General features: G+C 47.0%; 1 protein-coding gene across 1 annotated transcript in view; it reads left to right on the top strand.

Annotated features, from left to right (window-relative positions):
* The window catches only part of NBAS (neuroblastoma amplified sequence), a 201,287-nt gene that overhangs the window by 162,558 nt on the left and 17,957 nt on the right, over window positions 1-20,772 (top strand). The window contains exons 45-48 of the mRNA XM_014531591.1: window positions 12,521-12,739; window positions 14,604-14,806; window positions 16,810-16,899; window positions 19,551-19,746. Coding sequence (XP_014387077.1) covers window positions 12,521-12,739; window positions 14,604-14,806; window positions 16,810-16,899; window positions 19,551-19,746 — 708 coding nt within the window. The remainder of the gene's footprint in view (window positions 1-12,520; window positions 12,740-14,603; window positions 14,807-16,809; window positions 16,900-19,550; window positions 19,747-20,772) is intronic.

The raw sequence follows: 20,772 nt of genomic DNA, 5'->3' as shown, positions 1-20,772 counted from the left end.
CCCCCCGCCCTTGACAATCCCCTGCCCTCCCTTACCCCCCAGTGTCTTATGTCCATTAGTTATGCTTATATGCATGCATACAAGTCCTTCGGTTGATCTCTTACTCCCCTCCCTTCTGCCCCCCAACCCTCTCTGGCCTTCCCACTGCAGTTTGACAATCAGTTTGAGGCAGCTCTGCCTCTGTATCTATTATTGTTCAAAAGTTTGTAATTAGCAAGCTTTTTAAGTTGTCATCCAGAGAGGAAAAGTATAAAGTTTAGATACAGTGCACGTTTGAAATCACACAATACTATTCTGCAGAGAGAAAGAGAATAAAATTCAAACTGCAGAGCAACCTGCACATGTCCGAGGACACATTTGGAAAAGGAAATGCCGCTGGATTTGGCCACATTTGCAAAACACCAGATGTTCCCACAGCTTGCGCGGGATGTTAGAAATGTAAAGTAAGTGAATATACTACACGCGTGTAGTGTGCCGTTTTCAAATGTGTACGCATGCTGGGTTCAGAACCAAACCTGGGAAAGAACCGGTGAGCTAGTCCCTGAGTGCGTAACAAGAACAGCAAGCTCAGAGGCCGGAATTCATAGGGGTGGGGCCCCAGAGCCTGAATGTAGTACCTACTCCAGGATAAAATGAACCAGGAAGGCTCTTTGCCCTCAGGGTAATGCCCATTCAGTTACTGTTTGCATTTGCCATTTCGTAGAATTTGTGGGAGAAATATTCACAGTGTGGCATTATGTCCCATAGGCAGAGGTGGAATTTGCATGACATTGGAGGTGATGGATATATAGAAGGAAAAGAATACAAATGTGTGAAGTGCATTTGCTCCCATTCTAAATTGTTTCTTTTGGTTCAGTTCGGTTAGAGTTGCTTTCCTATTGCTTTTTCAATTCAGTAACTAGAAACATTTTTGTAGAAGGTACAGAGAACAAGTTAGTGGGTTAGAAATCCAGGAAAATGGTCAAAGAAGCTTAAATGCAAGTCCAACACTACTGGTGTGGCTCAGACACGGGTGGTTCTATCGGAGGAGCTGTGTGTAATCTCAGCCTTCTTGTTTTATACTTCCCACTCCCTTTCAGTTGCTGGTATAGCTACATGAGAAGTAAGGGCGTGAAAAGTACCCCTCTCGCTCACTAAATGCTCCCCAGAAGTTTGCAGGGATCCTTCTTTGAAAACCCCAGGTAGTGACAGAATTAGAAGAGGCCTTCTCGGATCCTGCCCAGAGCTCAGCCTGGATTGGACAGGCACTTGCCGCCCTCACCCCACCCGCACGCACCCTCTGTTTCAGCTCCCGCCCTTCCTGGTGGGAGGACCCTGTCTCCTTTGGATTAGAGCAGAAAATTACTTGAGAGCCTCTTATCTAGATTGACCTCTGACCTTTAAGCATCATTTCTATTGATAATTAAGCTACTGCCCTTATATATATGGCATCTTTCTTCAGGCTCCTGACAGTCTCCACTTTTTGGTCCTGCCTTCTGGAGCTATGGAAACAGCATCAGGAAATCTGTGTTTCATATGATGACAGTTCAGATTCTTGAAATAAGCTGCTGTTTTCTCCCTTATCCCATTAACCAGACTATGCGACATAAAGCTCTGGAAGAATACATTTATCTTAAAAACTGGGATAGGACTTAAAAATCCAACTTAATATGAAGCTCAAGAATCATTCAGAGGGCCGCATTGTCGCTGTACCTTTAGGGCCTTCACGGCGCTAAGATGGCCTTTTAACTGAGGATGGCAGCACGTTTTCACCGTGATGGGCAGTCGGTGTCCAAAACGTGTGTGAGCATGGTTAGCTAGTGCACATTTCCTCACCACGTGACAACATACCTGACTTTCCGATGCATCGATCGAATGCATGTTATGTAGATTCAGATTGAATCTCTAAGTATTTAGGCATCAGTTATGTGCCATCTATAATATTAATTGCCATTGGTGACATTAAGATGCAAAAGACATTCCTCTAAGAGACTTAAAATGAAGTTTTTCTTTACAGTAAAATTCTTAATATTGAGAATTGTAACGAAATTGGAAATTCTTTGAATGTAGGGCTGGTGCCGTTATCTCTGATGTTCTAGTTCCTAGCGCAGCATAAACAGGAAGTCGCTGAGTGGGTGTTTAAATAGTTATTATCACAGCTTGGTGATTCTTAAACCTTTAGATCTTTGGATGCCTTGACGTTCTTAAAAATTACTGAGGACCCTAAAGAACTTTTGTTTATGAAGTTTATATTCATTGATAGTTATATTAGAAATTAAAACCAAGAAATTTTAGAAATATTTGTTTAGTTCATTGAAAACTACCAATAATAGACCCATTATAGGTGGACATGAATAGCATATTTTAATGGGAAATAACTATACTTCCAAAAGAAAAATAATTGATGAAGTGTCAGCATCATTCTACATTTCTATGTCTGGCTTCATAGGACACTTCTTTGTCGTTCTGGTTGAAATAAGTGAAGGAAATCCAGCGATGAGGCCTGAGAAGGGGGCGTGCTGTAATAGACTATCATTTCGGGGATTCTTCGATAGTGACTGAAACTCAGCAAGCGATGGAGCTTAAGACTAGTAACGTGGAAACGGAATCCATGTCATGAACTTTTTGTACTCTGCTCACATCAAAACTGTTGGTTTAGATTAGCGATTGCCAACTGTTTTCATCTCATGGCACATAAACTACTAAAATTCTGTGGCACACCAAAAAATAGGTTATATTTTTTGCTGATCTGACAAAAACACACACAAACAAGTATAATTTTGATTCATTTACACCAGACAGCTACTGTTGTGTTGGCTGTTGTCATTTTCTTATTTGACAATCTGAGGGAAAAGAGGTCAGTGTCCCTGACTCAATAGGCAGGCGTTGCATGTTTTAAACATTCCTGCAGCTCACCGTCTGACAACCGCTGGTCTAGATTACAGTTTGACTCGATCTTGCACCCAGGTCTGATTTGGAATAGAATGCATTGGGCATTTGGAAGAGGGACCTGCTGAGTTACGGAGAGCACCCCAATGCTGACATATTGCTTTATGTACTATGAGCAAAGCATGCACATGAGTATGAACCCCCTGCCTCAGCAGATGAGTCTTTAAGTATCGGGAAGCTGTCAAGCTCACAGTGGTGGGCACAAGTTTACCAGAATTCTAATTTTTCGCTTGAGAGCTCAAATTTTGTCATTGGCAATAAATATAATGAGCTGTTTCTATTGAAGTGACAGGCTCACTCTGCTCACTTGGAGGACTGTCTGCCAGACGCCCAAGTCGGAGTAACCGCCGTGTGTCTATTCCTCGCTCTCAGGCAGACCTGGGGCCGCTGCAGAAAGCAGCTACGTCAGCTCCAACCCCGCCAGGCCCACGGCCTTTCCTGCTCGCACGCAGTGAAGCGCTCTGGGCATAAATCTCGGTTCTTCCCACGGGACACTGCGGACATGTGCCCTCAGTGGTTGAGATTTGGTAAAATTAATAATTTTTACTCCTTTTTCAAGAACATGCTTAAGTGAAAATGCCAGTGATGCCATCCCTTGATTTGTGCTTAAGTTCCCACGCTTTTATCCAGTATTTTTAACCATCATACAAATATCAATACAGTGAAACTAGATAAATAATGAAAAGATAATTTAATGTCATAAAAATAACTTCGACTTGGGAAAGCCCTTGAAAGAGTCTGGGCCTCTGTGGCTTGTGGGCCTCACTTCGAGAACCACGGTCATAGGCTGTTGTTTCCCAAACCATTCTTTCTATATAGAGAATCGTGTCATCTGCAGACGGCATGACTCTATTTCCATGCGTTAGGATTTGGGTTTTTTTTCAGGATGTATGAAGCCTCCCCCTCTGGTCACTTCAGTTAAGGGCATTGTAGTAAGAGTAACAGGACACCAATACCAGCGATGTGGGAGCAAGGGAACAGGCTCAGTGAGCGAAGCTTCCCAAACACGGACAGGCTGTGACCTGAATGTGTGAACCTGCTCTCTCTGGCTCTCCCACCTCTCACTCACACTCAAACTCACACTCACTCTCACACACACACCCTCACATTAAAGTTTCCCTGGAGAGGCACCTATTTGGTTGCATGTCGCTGTCCGGTGTAGAGCAGAGGACAGTGGGCGGCCATTGTTCAGCCCCTGGGCGGCTGCCCGGCTGCATCACTGCCTGGTCCCATCAGCTGTGCTCAGATTAGGAAGAGGTTGTTGCCACGCAGATAACCTATCTTAAAGGGCCCCTCCTGGCTGCTTACTCGACGGAGGGCTGTGGATTAGCATTCACTCTGAATGTTGTGACTTGTACAGGTCCACGAGTTGTCCCTTAAATGTTGTCGGTGTCCCCCTGTGATAACAAGGGGACCAGCGTTTCCTTCCAGAAGTCTGTCATAGTCATCCGGGTGCACCTGCACCTGGCTCAGGTGAACCAGTTCCTCCATTGACCTTTCAAATCCAGCCTTGCAAACAGGTTTACAGGAGGAGAGAGTATTACTGTAATGTTCCCTGCGATCTGTCCTGTCAGCCATGTGCGCAGCCCCATCATAGACGTCTGTGCACCGGCCCCCAGGAGGCGTCTGGTGGCAGCGTCTGCAGCCCTCGCGCCCCGTCATTCATAAGTGCGAGAAGGAGGGCCTTCCCCTTCCTGCGAAGTGTATGGACTCCAACTTCACAGGGGGTGGGTGGGATCTTGGGAAAGAGAGAGGAATTAATAAACAGCCTCAGAATAACGTGCAGCAAATTTTAACATGAAAAAAGCAGCGGGGAAAGGAGTGTGAAAATAACCTCCCCATTGCACGCTCCTGTCTGGCAGACTTCACAGACTTCACTGTGTTCGCGTTCAACAGTAACCCTTCAGTGATGTGGACCCTCTCCCCTCCCTCCCTTGTTCATCCAGCCCGCCCCCTCCTCTTACTAAACAGATTTATCTCCTGATGGCTGTCGGATCAAGGCCGTCTCCGGCTGTGACGCAAAGGGATGTGCACTGAGCAGCCGTGCCCTCTCCCTTAGCCAGTGCCCACTGCGCTCTCTACATGGGACCCAAGACCATTCCTGTCCAGTGGACGCCAGCGCGGGAGGCAGGGTGTTTGCCTGCTGGACAGCCAGAGGGAACGCTTTACAGATGAAGGTGTAAACCAGTAGCTTAGGGAGCGATCACTTTCTCAGGTATTTTAAGAGGGCCTGCGGCCGTCCCAGTGGCCTGTGGCTGCGGAAGTCACCTAGGATTTGACCAGGTCTCTTAATGAAACAGTTCCGCAGAGTTGTTTGTGTTGAGAGCTTTTACAGTTCACCTTCATGTAATTTATCAGAATGAGGTGCTTTTATGCTTAAAAGTCTTGTTTCTCTGCATCAAAAATAATTCCAGAAATAGAAATTAACATTTAAAGTGTTTCTTGTGACCATAGGGCTCTAATATTTTTTATGATAACTCTGCATTGAGTTATTGTTTGAATTATTGCATCGTACATTAGATCAGAACAACATAGATGCATTAACATTTTTGATAAATAAGTATTAACTATTAAAAATAAAATTGTATTTTAAATGTGCATCTCAATGAGGTGGGTAGGGCTTTAAACATTGTTTTTAATTAGTTTATGTGCCCTTGGATGACTGTTACTTATTGCTAGATTGAGCTTGCATTAAATATCAATTCCATTTTGCATTTCTATAGATATGAATATTTAAAAGTCTTGTTCACATAGTGGATGGGGAAGGAGTGATGTCATAGCAGTGCCACTCATTTCTTTGAATGCCCTCCAAGCTATCACCCAAAATTCAAATAGTGATCTCTTGTTAAAAACGATTTTTAATGACTTATCAGCTGACAACTCAATTAGATTCTTCATAAATTTTGTCGAGAATAAATAATTGGAAACTGTGTGATATGCATAAGGACATTTGCTCTCCACTGTTGGAATCCTTCACACACCAGTGTTTTGAATGGTCCCTCTGTTTGGCATTCTGGAGCTTTTTGGACTCCGGGACAGTGTGTCCCAGTGGGATTCGGGGAGGCCTCTCCTGGGTGAGTGAGGCAGGCCTGCGGTGAAGAGAGGTGGACACCCTGACTCAGGAAGGTCACTGTTAGGGAAGAGAAGTCAGGGAAGGCGGAAATTCAGAAACCAGTGCCCTTAAACCCGTCTGCACCCGTGTATCCTTTGAAGAGGCTTTGCGTGAGGGTGGAGCACACACCCCAGTGGGAGACCTGGCCCCTAAGGGAGACTGTGGTTTCCCAGCATGCTCCACGGTGACCCCAGCCCCCTGCACGTGAGCAGCATCTCCCGCAGGACAGTCCCTGCCAGCCCTGCCCACCTCGCCTTTCCTCGTCCTGAGCAGTGGCTCCCGTGAGCCTGGAGGGGAGGAGTGTCACCTCTCCCTGGCAGCGAGGGTCGGAGGAGCTGTGGGTCAGAGTCCTGGGATATTTGATCTCTTTTAAAAATAATTCTTCCTCTTCCCCGAATGTAGTGTTAACTGCTGCTCTTTCCTCGGGACCTCCTGTGGCAGTGAGCCACTGTTCAGGGGCATGTGGTCCCCCTGGGGTGTTTGCACGCTGGCAGATTGAGGGGCACAGCCTAGAGCACGCTCTCTATAAAGCCGCTCTCTCTGCCTGGAGCCCGCCCCGCCCCTTCCTCCCAGGAAGACCTGCGCAGCATCCACATCCTAGTGGGCTGCCCCACCTTTGTGCAAACTTGCTTGCCTTTTTTCCAAGATAGATATATTTTATTTTTTATTTTTAAATGTGTTGGGGTCCAACCCCAACAGGTCCAGGGGTCCCCAAAGGTGTGGACGGAGTCGGCGAAGAAGGAATGACACGGAGACAGCGTTCAGTTGATCAGCAGCCTAGCCAGGACCTCTAGCCAGGAACTCCAGCCAAGTTCTGGTCAGGATCTCCAGCGAAGTTCTGGCTAAGAGCTCCGGCCAAGTTCTGGTCTGGAACTCCAGCGAAGTTCTGGCTAAGATCTGATGTTTATTGTCTTGTTACATCTGTATTTATACCAGTTGATTTTAATCCTGTCAATTTCTATTGCAAAGGTTAGGGCATTTCTTATCTCCATTCCAGGGAGTAAAGATTATGTAGCTTAAGCGTGATTGTTTGTAGTTAAAGTGATTAACTACCCGCCTGGCACTTAGTTAAGGGGTTGTATCCCCTCCCTAACCTCAGGGAAAAATCCCCACCTGGGAAACAACCTTTCTCAGAGAGGTGACCTTGGTTAAAACACATAGTGCCAAGAAGGGGAGCAAACATATTGAGAACAATATGCTATATACGCCAGGTCCCTTGAAACATATGCTGTGCAGATGTTTCTTTCCTGCAGCGACTGTGTCAAGCAGCAAGGATGGACCGGCTTCCTGCATAAATGGATTTGAGAGAGGAAGGGAGAGGGAGAGAGGGTTAGAAACATCCATGATGAGAGAGAATCATTGATCATCTGCCTCCTGCATGTCCCACAAATGGGGACTGAGCCCACAACCTGGGCATGTGCCCTGACCGGGAATCAAACTGTAACCTCTTGGTTCATAGGTCGACGCTCAACCACTGAGCCACGCTGGTTGGGCCAGACATTTTTCTAGGTGCACCCACATACTTAACTGATACTTCGGCTGCGCTTTACGAATATTTGTTGTTGTGTTTGGCTTCCCCATTGGGATGTGTATCTTCACAGGTAGGGAGTGTGTGTGGATTTACCTGTGTGCCCCTGTGCTAACAGCAGGCCTAGCATGTGGCGAGGGGTAGGGTGTTTGTGCTTGAAGCGGGGAAAGATGAAAAAGTCCTGCGAGGTTTTAAATGGAGACCAAATCGAGTGGCTATCTAGCCATCCTTTATTAGTCAAAGAAATTGTTTTCAATCTCAGAGTAATGGTGATGTGGAAATATGTGAATAAAATAATTTTGCTCTTGATTTGCCCATTGTCCTGCGTCGTGGCTGTTTCGGTGTAAGCAGCATGCCAACCCCAGTTTCCCACCTGACTGTGGGTAGCAGCTGGGTTTTCTCAGGCCCCTGCATCTCCTCAATCTCAGCCTTATCTTCAGAGGCATGCGATGCTCATTTCAAAAAGGAAAAAGGGAAAGTGCCTGTTTCACGAGACTGATCAGCCTTGAAGCGCCTGCCCGTGATGAAAATGGTCGCGTGGACTTCAGATCGAGCCATGCCCTGAAAGCGGTCGCACTGAAGGCGTCAGCTCCTGCTTCAGCTCCTTTCTGTCAGGCTTCCCGGGCGTGAAGATGATGAAGAACCTACAGGCCCCCCCCCCGTGGTCACCACTGCTGGCTTCGTCCTCCTCTCCGATGGCCTTTACTTGCCCTCTGCGTCCTAGCCAAGCCCTTTCCTCCCAGGCCCGGTGACCTCTTGGCATTCTTCCCTTGTCTTAAAGCCCACTCACGCCCGCGGACTCTCCTGACACGTAGCCTCCTTTACAACCGTCCTGTGGGGACAAGGGCGCCTCAGGACCCTCCACAGCATCCTGTCCTGACCCTGGTGTAGGTTTATGAGGATCATGCTTCTCCGCATTTCCAGCCAGACTTGGACCACCTCGGGGCGGGGCCTGATCTAGCCCTGTCTGTGTGCCCAGCATGGCCCAAGGCACCCAGCGTGCAGCACCCACTCAGGGGATGTTGTCTATAGAATGAATGAACTGAAAGTTATCGCTAGTTTAATGTCCTTGTGCCTCTTGCTGCGTGATTACCATGGGCTGGCCATGTCCCAATGGCATACATCTGGCCCCAGTTATTTTTTTTTGGTTTCAAGTCCTTTAAAATGTCCTTTCCCAGTTTTAGTCTCGTGGGGTCCTCAGCCAGGAACAGGGTTTTGCAGAGTAAATCAGAGCCTTCCGGCACTTTCTGAACACACGTTTCTAGGGACATGTCAGCACGTGTCATTTCATTACCTCTTGAAGGGTCTTTCCCTTGTCGTTGATCAGAGATGATCAGTACTCAGCAGCTACTTCCTGTTGGTCTGAGATGGGCTAGACCAGCCGTGGGCAAACTACGGCCCGCGGGCCGGATCCGGCCCGTTTGAAATGAATAAAACTAAAAAAAAAAAAGACCGTACCCTTTTATGTAATGATGTTTACTTTGAATTTATATTAGTTCACACAAACACTCCATCCATGCTTTTGTTCCGGCCCTCCAGTCCAGTTTAAGAACCCATTGTGGCCCTCGAGTCAAAAAGTTTGCCCACCCCTGGGCTAGACAGTGTGTTAGGTGCCAGTGATGTTCCCATTGGTCTGTGATGGGCTAGAGAGCGTGTTAGGTGCCAGCGATGTTCCCATTGGTCTGTGATGGGCTAGAGAGCGTGTTAGGTGCCAGCGATGTTCCCATTGGTCTGTGATGGGCTAGAGAGCGTGTTAGGTGCCAGCGATGTTCCCATTGGTCTGTGATGGGCTAGAGAGCGTGTTAGGTGCCAGCGATGTTCCCATTGGTCTGTGATGGGCTAGAGACCGTGTGAGGTGCCAGTGATGTTCCCGTTGGTCTGTGATGGGCTAGACAGCGTGTTAGGTGCCAGCGATGCAGAGACCTAGGAAGCACAGCTTCTGCCCTGAAGGGGCTCGTTGTTTAGTCAGGGAGACGCACAAATAAGCAGACGAGTTGAATGCAGTGTGACCTGTTCTTGGATCTGGGAGAGCACGGAGTGCTTTAGGGAGGCGTGGGAGAGGCGTGTGCCTGGGCTGAGATGGTGTCAGGGGCGACGGCGTCCCGAGGCGAGAGTGAACTCTGAGCTGATCTGGAAGGATCCACGGAGGGAGGCTTGAGCAAGGATGACCTTTTCCCCTCGGAACCTGCCGTTTCCTATATTTCTTTGGAGGAAAATTCTCCTACAGTGTTTTTAAATGGGACCGAGAGAGAGAGAGTCCCTGTCATTGTCCTCAGTCTGCAGCTGCCTCTGTGGCGTCGCATTCCCGGAGTGCAGGTTGTGTAGCCAGCCGGGCGCCCGAGGCCATTTACAGCTTATTCGCAGTTCATCTCCCAACTGTAGATTCTCAGGATTGTAGCTCAGGGGCCGGTGAACTACGGCCTACAGGTCAAGTTCAGCCCAGGCCCGTTCTCTCACAGCCCTTAGCTGAGACTGGGTGTTAGGTCTTCCTAAAGCATCGTGAAAACCAACCAGCTCAACAAACACAAGAGCGTGTAGCAGAGCCCTGCACAGCCCTGCTCTGTCTGAATGCAGTGCTCCCGGGGGTTCCTCATACACCCTGAGCTCCCACCTCCGCAGCTCTGTTTGGCTCTTCTGTCTTCTTTAAATGTTGTTGTCTGTCCACCATACATTGAACAAATTGGGCATTCATTATGTTTGAGCCACCGTCCGGGTTCTGCGAAGATAACAGTGACAGACAGTAGCAGATAGAAGCTCAATGTCAGCTGTGAAGAAAGAAACTAACGCCGAGCCCAGCCAGCATGGCTCAGTGGTTGAGCGTTGACCTATGAACCAGTAGGTTGGTTTGATTCCTGGTCAGGGCACATGCATGGGTTGCGGGCTCAATCCCCAGTAGGGTGTCTGCAGGAGGCAGCTGATCCATGATTCTCTCTCATCATTGATGTTTCTATCTATCTCTTCTCCCTTTCTCTCTGAAATCAATAAAAATGTATTTAAAAAGGAAAGAAGGTAACGGTGGGTCAGGAGAAAGCCCCAAGGGCAGCACCGGGGCCAGCCAGGATTCCTGGGAGGACTTCCAGTCAGGGCACCAGCAGGTGGAAGGGCGCTGCGGGAGGCCAGGAGGCCAGGGTGCTGGGAGTGGAGGGACAATGTGGAGAAGGCGGGGAGGTGAGACAGGCAGGTGAGGTGAGGGAAGAGCAGGTCCTGTAGGCTTCGGAGACTGGCTTTTATTCTTAGTGAATTGGGAAGCATAAGCGGATGTGAGCGGAGGAGTGGCGTCATGTTTGTGAAATGTCACTCTGCTGCTGTCACGCTGGAGTGGCCAGTTCACCCCCAGTCGCAGTGGTTTCATTTCACACAGCAAACGTGCAGGCTCCCTCATGCCCCTGTTCCGGTGAGAGACAGCAGAGAGCTCTATACCACAGTCCCGGAGGGTCCAAGCCGAAGGACGCTCTACCGTCTGGGACCTGCACCTCCCCAGCTGCCATGGCCGGGACAGAGGGAGACGGGACAGCAGTGCATGCGGGTTGTTGATCGCAGTGGCTCAGACATGACACGTCACTTCTGTTCCGATGCCGTGGACCGGGATGTGGCTCACCCCAGCGCAAGGGGTTGGGCAGATGCAGTGGAGCCTGCGTGTGTGTGGTGGTTACCTCTCTGCCACGTCCGTCGGGAGGCCAGGGAGCAGCCTTGGAATACGTGAGAGGCGATGGCAGCTTGGGGCTGAGTGGTGTCAGTGAAGGGGTGGGAATTGGGTGGAGTCTGGGTGTATCTTGAAGGTAGACTCAAGGAGATGTGCAGATGTCATGGGTGACTCCTCAATCCCCTCCACCCCCACCCTACCATCTCATCTCCTATACTAAATGTGATTTCTTTAAGCCTGGCTCATATTTTTATCTCATTTTGCCAGGGCCTGGAAAATCGATGTTCATTATCTATTTATTGAGCAATAGAACAATTTAGTCACTTATCTTTCAAAATCCACATTTTTTGAATAGTAATTACAAATTGCTGTCAGGGAATAGTTTCAAATCTTTGATTGGTTATTATGGTAATGATGCATATGAGTGACACGTTCATTCTGTGGATTTCGCAAAAAAGACGGCTAAGAATAAAAGTACCTTGTGGATTAGGGTTAGTGAAGAAATTTCTATTTTCTACTCTGGTACATTTTGGTCCATCTTTTTCTCTTTTACTTTTTGCTTGTTCCATCATAGAAGAATTTATAAAAAATAAGTTTGCTAACTGTAAAATTCAGTGGTAAACTTATACTTCTTAAACTCACGCTAACGTCCTTCAGCAATCAACCTGTTTTTACAAAGTTAAGAGGTGAAAAACTCAAATGCCCAGTGAAATAAAAGCCCTTGCATCTTTGTCCTAATATTATTTGGCATCTTAGAGGTCCTGGCTCATCAGGAACATTAACTTAGGGTTGCATTTATTTACACTCTATATTCTTGATAAGTGTCAGGTTATTTAGTTATTTTTAAATACCATTAAAAATAAGGAAAAAAAGCTTTTCTGATGAAACTAGTGATGAGGTAAAAAAAAAAAATGTAAACTCTGAAAATATACGCTCACCTCCTGTGGCCAATAGCAAGTTCTAGAAAGCACAGACTTCTGTGTGGGCCTAGACCGAGCATGCCAACCTGACAGGGTACATGCACGAAGAGGGGTGGACTATGTTCTTAGATATTGGAGCAGAGGACTTGCCAACAATAAAAATATATTAAAAGAAAAGACTCATATAAAAAGAAAACCTCTTTTTACTGATTTAACAGTGCAAATGATATTCCAGAGAAAAACTAGTATAACAAAAGCCCTACCCACTGGTTCGAGTTGCATCTTAAAATGTCACCTTTGCTCTCTCTGTCTCCCGAATGCCTTATTAAATACGCCATAAATAGCGTAGGGCTGGTTTGTCTCACTGTTGTTCGTTCCTTTTTTTAAAGCTGTCTGTGGAAGTACGCAAGGAGATGACGAACAAGGCTATTAAGACAGTCAAACATTTTATTGAGAAGCCGCGGAAAAGAAATCCGGAAGAGGACGTGCAGGAAGCTGGGGCCTCTAAGGTGACCTATGCGGACGCCTTGAGTCATCTGGAGAAATCCCTCGCTCACCTGGACACCCTGAGCCACAGCTTCATTGTTTCTCTGCAGAACAGTGAGCAGGTAATGAAAGGAACACGTCTTCCAGAAGCTCAACTGCCCGGCTAATGTCAGCATTTTCTTTCCTTTACCCTCGAAAGCTACATTAGTAGTTCTGGTAGGTTTTCAACCTTGCAGATATCCTTGAAAATAGTCCTCAAGCCTTTATCTCTCACCTCTTCTTTATCGCTTGATAGTCAATTCAGTTTTCACTTCTTTTAAAAGGATTTTAGGCCACTTCACACCACTGATAATCTGGGAAGAAAGAGGTGAGGAGATAGGAGGGGTGGGGGAGGGAGTGGCTGCCAGGCTGAGGCTGGGGGGCCCCTTCTAGCCAGCAGCTCGGTGCTCTCTAACTGAATAATGGTAGGTTTCCCCCTGAATTTTCAGAAAAATTCAGAAATTGCCACCCTGCCTGTTTCAGTAGGTTTTTTTTTAATTGAGTGTATTCATTCTGTTTTTGTATTCTATGTTTTCAATATAACTTTATTATTGATATGAATTATTTTGCTAGTGAAACTGATCCCCAGTTGGTTTATAGTTGAGACCCTTGTGGTGTCTCAGAGAGCACTCATGAGGATAGGAGACCCTGTCCACGCCCAGGTGTGACGCCCACTGTGCCAGGGCTGCCCACAGAGAGGCAGGAGGCCCACTGTGCCAGGGCTGCCCACAGAGAGGCAGGAGGCCCAGTGTGCCAGGGCTGCCCACGGAGAGGCAGGAGGCCCACTGTGCCAGGGCTCCCCACGGAGAGGCAGGAGGCCCAGTGTGCCAGGGCTGCCCACGGAGAGGCAGGAGGCCCTGTGTGCCAGGGCTGCACAAGAAAGCTCTGGTGGCCTTTGGAGCATTTATCTGAATGGTCACATGGAACAACTGTGGGGTTTTTAGATGTTCTTTCCCGTAACTGAAAAGCTGACAGATCAGTAAGGACATGGTTTTCATGTAGGTGAAGACAATGTTTAGATGTATACATTTTTTAAATTAAAATTTAATGCTATAGTAAATGAACCTATGAGTGGCCACTAACCTCATTGTTTATTTTTCTTAGGTCTTACATGTTTATTAAGCACTCGAGGCCCCATGCACGAAATTTGTGCAAGGGGCTCGGCCCTTGCAGCCCCGGCTGCTTGGCTGGCCCTCCCAGCTCCTCACAGCCCCGGCTTCATCCAGAAGGTTGTCTGGAAGGACATCCGGAAGGTCGTTTGGCTGTTCGGTCTAATTAGCATATTAGCTCTTTATTATATAGTATTGTATTCTTAGCTTGTAAAGAAAAATCCTAACTAGAAAGGTTAGTCAGTGGAGAGGAATTCAGATAATGAACAACTGGAAAACTTCAAAATCTGCCTGAGACTTCTAAGCACAAACCCCTGAGAAGATGATGGGGAGAATTCAGAAGTGTGATAACAGTTTCCCTCCAGCTTGTGTTTCTCAGTCCCGTTAGCCCATGTGATGCACAGCATGGAGTCATGGTGAGAGGGAGATAGGGAGCCACTGGCTGTCCCAGCTGTGACCCACAGTCACAAGAACGAGGGTAAACGTTGGCTGTTCGAGTGGTCTGTACTTATTAGTGTAACAATTTTGATTAAAAATTTAAATACTTGTCTTATTTATTTTTAAAGCAAATATATCATATTCAAATCAGAGAACTGTCACTACTCTCCTTGAAACATGTATGGTCTTTCAGTGGGTAGAACAGTGTGTTGGGCCAAGAGGGTCATTATCAAAACAGCCGTTTGTTTCAAGGAGGCTGGACTTAACGGTACCAGGTTGCCCTGTATTTGCTTTGAGAAGCTTCTAGATGCTTCTCTGTGTACATATAGACATTTAATTGCTTTGGGCTATTTAGAAGTTGAATTCCACTTTATTTGTGTATTTATTTATTTATTCCCAGGAAATACTGCAGAAATACAGTCACCTCTATGATCTCTCCCGGTCAGAAAGAGGGAAACTTCACGATCAAGCCGTGGCCATGTGTTTGGACGGTCAGCCTCTGGCGATGATTCAGCAGCTGCTGGCGGTGGCTGTGGGCCCCCTTGACCTCTCGCCCAAGGACATAGTACAGAGTGCAGTGATGAAAATCATTTCTGCGTTGAGGTGAGCGATACAGGAGCCAGTGAGGAAAACCTGAGTTGAGACTCTGCCAATGACAGTGCTTGGTTCATGGTTGTTGGGAAGATAAAACATCATCATGCCGGCACAGTGTCCCATGAACTGTGAAGTTCTGTGCAGAAGTGAGATGCATATGATGAGATCTCCCCAAGTCCTATGTCTTGAGACTAGAGAACCATGAGAATGTTTCATGTTGGTATTGTGTGTAATATGTCAAGGAAGTAGCTAACTTCTGGTTCCACACCTCCTCCCTCCTAGTTATTCTTGAAACAAGGGAAAGGCCAAAATGGCATGTGGAACAGCCAGGTGTCAGGCTGCATGGGACCTCAGGGTGGGTTGGCAGATCTCGCCTTTCCCAGTGTCCCTTCGCGTAGCTGTGGGGAAATGGTTCCCAGAGGTTCTTAGGAAGTTCACAAGGCCTGGTTAGTCACAGTCTGAAGAAGTTAGACTTCTGTGAAGTGTCTTAGGACATCATTTACCTGAAATGATGGCAAAATAAATTAAAAACCAAAAAACTCACAATTGAGAAATTCTAGCTTTGTATCCATATGCTGGTGTCTTTATAGGAATGCATCCAGAGGGTTAGAACAGAGGGGAGTTAAGCTAAGAAAATAATGAGTCGTCGAGTGCTTTGTGTGAATAATGCAGTTAGGCTAAAAGATTTAGTTGTGCTTAATTCATTCTCCTTTTAAGCGTTCTTTGTAATTCTGTATTGCTCTTGAGGAACTTTTTGATTAAATGCATGTCAGTTTCCAGCAGCTGAACTGAAATCAAATGAGCCTTTATCAGTTTAATTACCCTGGCTTCATGCAATTTTCACCGGAGTGCTCTGAGGTAGCTGGCGATTTTATATGGAGAGAGAGAGAGAGAAATAAAATGTAACAGTTTTTAGAAATAATAAAGCCAAATTAATAAAGCTTTGTTCTATTATTAACATTGGCTTTGGTGGTGGTGGTGGTTATAGAACCACCTTCCTCTTGCAAATGATGAGAGGTACTTATTCACCACATTTTGTACCTTGTGATTCAGAGTTTTTTTTTTATTGTTTCTTAAATCAAGGTTTTACAGGAAGCTCACAAAAATAAAAATTTTGAACCATTCATGCTTTATGAATTTAGTTTATTTACTAAAAATTGCACATTTCCATTAATAGTTAAAGATATTTTTACATTAAAAAATTCTGATGTAAATTTTAGTTCTAACCTTCTTTGCTGCACCAGTTCTACTGAAGCTTTGATTTGGGCTGATCTAATAAATGTTATACTTACACACTTAAGACAGTCCATAAGTGTGAATTAAGTCTTTAGCAGTGGAAGGAAAGGGGACATTAGGAGTTCAACCACCTCTTCATAAAGGAAAAGAAACTCCCATTGACAATATCCATAACAGTTACCTTTGAGGGCGTTAGTAAAATGTGATAGGTATAAAATAACAGAGGCATGAAAATAACTGAATCCAGTAGTTGACTTAAATCATATAGCTTAAACTATTCAAAAAACTCATCTAAAATGTCTTTTTCCTCTGATGCATTTTCAAAATTCGCTGGAATTTCAGACTCATGCAATGGTACACTGGGCGTGATAATAGTGCCTGTGTCATGGGCCGTTGGGCTTGTGGAATGGCAGAACATATGTAAAACAGGGCAGTGCTGATCTCTGCTAGGTACCCTGGAAATATGAGTAAATAGACCTACTGGAGAATTTGGGTGATTATTGCATATTTCATGTTGGAAATGGCTTGGGTATTTAATGTCCATGGAATGCTTTTTGAATGACAGAATGCAAGTAGGGTTTTTGATTCTCTTGATAGGAAAACACAAATGTATTAGACTGTGAGTTCCTTCCCGGAAGAAGTGTGTTCTTTTCACGTCCTTGCATGTAGGACAGGGCCCTGTACATTTGCAGACCGCAGATCCACGAAGGCCGAGCTGCAAGTGGCTGAGTGCGGGTGCCGAGCTATGTCTCACTGTTCCTCTCTTCCCCCCACAGCGGAGGCGGTGCCGACCTTGGTGGGCCCCGGGACCCACTCCAGGTCCTGGAAGGCGTCGTAGCAGCCGTCCGTGCCAGCGTGGACGAGGGGTAAGACTGGAACATGCTGGCGATCTCACAGTGCCTTCCTCAGAGCCTCAGAATCACATGTGTGTGTGTGTGAGTGAGATGCTTCCAAGACTAGGCACTGTTTTGAGGCGTTTCTGGAAGAAAGCTGAGTGCTTTTTGCAGAACTGAAAGTGTCTCTGCAGGTGCACACACGGCTTCCCCAGCTGCATGTACCCCGTCAGCTCTGCTCACCTGCTGCCCTGAGCCTTGTTTGCTGAGAGAGCCTGGTCTCCTGACCTTCCTCCTAGGGCGGCTGGGGAGAGGGCTCTCTGGGCTTAGAGAAGGGACACAGCTGTCGCCACTAACTGTAGTGACTAAGTATGGAAATTCCTAGAGTATATGTTACATTGTTTTTTAAAAAGCTTTCTGTATGCTAGATCTGTCTTGTCTGAGGACTAAGCGTTCACGTTGTATAAATCTAGAAGGTATGTGTCTCTAATGCCGTTTTTAGAAAGAATTTTTCATCTGCTTGCAGTGGCAGTGATAGGAATAGCGGCCACAATGAATGAATGGTTAGATACTTCCTGAGTTTACAAAGATCTCTCCTACGTCTGATATCCATGTCGACCCTGGAAGGCCTTGTCCCAGTTTTCCTTTTTTAATGGAAAATGTGACTTAATAATAATGAAAAAGTGTTTGAGAAAACTCCCAGTAGTTCCATTCAGTAATATAGTTCTTGTTTGTGTTATTAACTGCTATTCCGTTATTGTTCAGGTACAGACGCATTTTGATAATCGTGTTGATCAAGATTTATAAACACGCACATTTCATGGTATTTGCTTGCTGTTATAACATCTCTATCTTTATAGGTTTAATGATTACTATTTTTGATGGCTGCGTATGTTGCTGCCATGTTCAGGTGAGGCTAGAAGCTCAGAGAGGGGAATTGACTTTTCCCAGATCAGACCTGGGACTAGAACCGGGCTCCAGTCTGGCTCTCAGACACAACTTAGCACCCAGTTGCCTCGATGGCATATTTCCATGCCTTGCTCTGTGCCCGAGGTCTGGATGAAAGAGTATAGGATGAGCCACATAGGTGAGTGTGGGAGACACAGCGAGCAGGGCCTCTGCTTTTCTGCCTTTGACCTTGCACTTGACCTTGCACAGCTTCTCTGGACTGCTGCTCGTGGACCTTTGGGTGGTCAGGAACCTGCAGCAGTGGCTGATTCAGGCCTTTCATGAGACATTTATTTGCTTTCTTTTGCGTGTTTACTGGGTGCCATGCCCTGGGAAGTCACGAGGAGTTGACTATGGGTAGGAAATAACCTCCCACCGAGGAGCTAGGAGCTCGGAGCTGGGAGCCTTGCAGGGCGGCCAGCCTGCCCCGGCCCTGGTGACTCTGCTGTAGCGTGGGGAGAGCTGTGCAGAAAGCCAGGTGCAGGGAGCGGTTTACGCTGCTGGGGAGTCAGCGCAGGACGCCCCAGGGTGCCATCGGCCTGGTCTAGGGAATCCAAGTGTTAGAGGAGGAGGGGGTGAAGTCCTCCTGGCTGAGGAAGGTGCTGGCAGCTGTGGATTCAGCAGAACACAGCAGGGAGATGCTGCCCTGCGTGGGAAGCATGCAGCGCCTCCCAGAGGAGGCATTGCTGCCTTCCCACACACCTGTCAATCAGGGCTGACTGGAAGCTCCCCAGGGCGGCTGTCAGCACTGCTCTCAGGTCCTGCTGCCCTGGCCTGGCCTGGCCTCCTCGATGAAAGGGACCTTCCCAGGCTCTGCTCTAAGCCCCTCCCGCCGGGGCTTCCCAGGCTTGTCCACTGGGAACGTCACAACGAGATTAGAGGCCATGTTTTTCTTAGTGAGTTTCCAGCCAGAGGAATCCAATGTGGGTCTTGCATACGGACTAGCTTTTAAGCTTTGGGTTCCAAAGAGGAACACATTAGGGAATGGAAATAGAGAGCAAGGTCTTACTTTTTATTTCAGAGAACAATTACAAAGGCTTTTTCACAAAAAAAGCTTCAGAGAATTTGTTTTTTTTTGGCTTAAAAAAGATGAAGAAAGACAAAGTCATAACTTTTAACCCTCAGCACAATGGGGGCAGAAAAAGGGACATCTGTAATACTTTCAATGATAAATTAAAAAAAAATAATTTGTAACTATGTCAGGTTATATGGATTTAGCTAAATTTATCATGGTGATCATTTTGCAATATATACATATATCAAATCATTATGTTAAAATAATGCAACATTATATGTCAGCTATGTATTAGTAAAAGTAGAAAAGTAAAATAAAATGGAACTTATGATCAGACTTTACATAGTTATTGTCAATAGTAATAGTTTATATAAAATTCCTGAGTGATGCCTGGGGCTATGATTATCGTTCATTGAAATAAGCATACTACTTACTAAACTTTGCATAAGAAACAGAGTAGCTAAGGACATATTGATTAATGGTTATTTTTATCAGCTTTAGGTAACGCAATTTAATGTGATACTGTTTAAAAATTATATTTATTTACCTAGTTTTTAAGTAGCTAATGTGGTTTGCTGTAAGCCATTGAAAACCTAACCTTTTGCTCTCAAGTTAAGAAGTACAGTCACCCAAGAAACAAGTGTTTAGGTCAGTCCCCGCATTTGATACTGAAGAGGGAAGGACTTGGCGTGCCTGTCTGACCCTTGACCTTGCCCCGCAGGGAGGAGCTGGTGTCCCCCGAGGACCTGCTGGAGTGGCTGCGGCCTTTCTGTGCTGATGACTCACGGCCCGTGAGGCCCCGCGTGCACGCGCTGCAGGTCCTGGGACAGTCGTTTGACCTGAGCGAGGAGGACGGCAGGCTCCTGGTGTTCTTCCGGACGGACGCCATCCTCAAGGCCACGTGGCCCCAGCGGCAGGTGAGGAGCGCTGCTTGGAATGTTCTCCCTGGTCACAGTCGGAGGTCATTGGGTGCTCACTTGACGCTGCCTCCAGGGAAGCAGCCAGCCTGACAGGGCGCTCCTCCGTCTGGCTATTGGGGGCGACATTGTGCAGAGTCCCTTGAACTTTCCCCGATGGCCGCCTGTGCCTGTGCAGAGCCGACGGCTTTGTGCTCACATGTGCGGTCGTGTTTCTCTTCATGAGATACAGTCAGGGCCTCCCCGGTGTTGGTTAGTTATGGTGGCTCCCCTTTCCCGGGGGAGAAGCAGGGCTGAAGGGAAGCGCAGTGGCAGCTGAGCTGGTTCACTTCTTTCCTGCTCTGCCCAGGGACTCTCAGACCCTCCCCTCTCTCGTGTCCCGGGCCAGAAACAGCATAGCGACCGCACGAGATTTAGTGTCTCCACACCATCCTTCCTTCGACTCCCTCGCTCATCTTTCCTCTGGAACCATCCCTGACCGTTTCCATCACTAGAGGAGCTGGGGAGGCGTGGCTCCGCTGTCTGTCACTTCTCCCCCCCACACTCAGGGTCTTCATCTTCCCATTCCAGACCCCTGAGACCCCACAGTGTCGGCCTCCCGGGTTCTCAGGTTCTGTGTCTGCCTGTCCCTCTGCATGCTCAGCGGGAACATGAGGATGGCGATGGGTTCTCGGAGTAAAGATAAGGATAGATGACGATATTGCCATGTTCAGGGACCAGAAAATGAGGCACTGCTGCCGTTTCTGTGGCTGGGGATCCTCCGGCAACATTGCAGCCATCAAAGAGGGACTTAATATTTAATTGTCCCCGAGGTGCCCAGAGTAGTGGCCCCACAAACACATGTGATGCCGGGAACCGGGCCAGCTCCTGCAAAATTAACACCGAGTCTGTGCAGCCTGCTGCCCCACTCGTCTCAGAGAGACGGCATTTCTAGTTTTCTAATGATGAGTTAACAGAATTAAAAATCCAGAGGCCCTCATTTTCAACAGCTTGAGAGGCCTTCATCTCTGTTCCGGAAATGTGCCC

This window comes from Myotis brandtii, unplaced genomic scaffold (assembly GCF_000412655.1).
Source record: "Myotis brandtii unplaced genomic scaffold, ASM41265v1 scaffold813, whole genome shotgun sequence".
In the NCBI taxonomy this organism is placed as follows: Eukaryota; Metazoa; Chordata; class Mammalia; order Chiroptera; family Vespertilionidae; genus Myotis; species Myotis brandtii.
The sequence above is the reverse complement of the archived record's forward strand: the minus strand, read 5'-3'. Positions and strand labels throughout refer to the sequence as shown.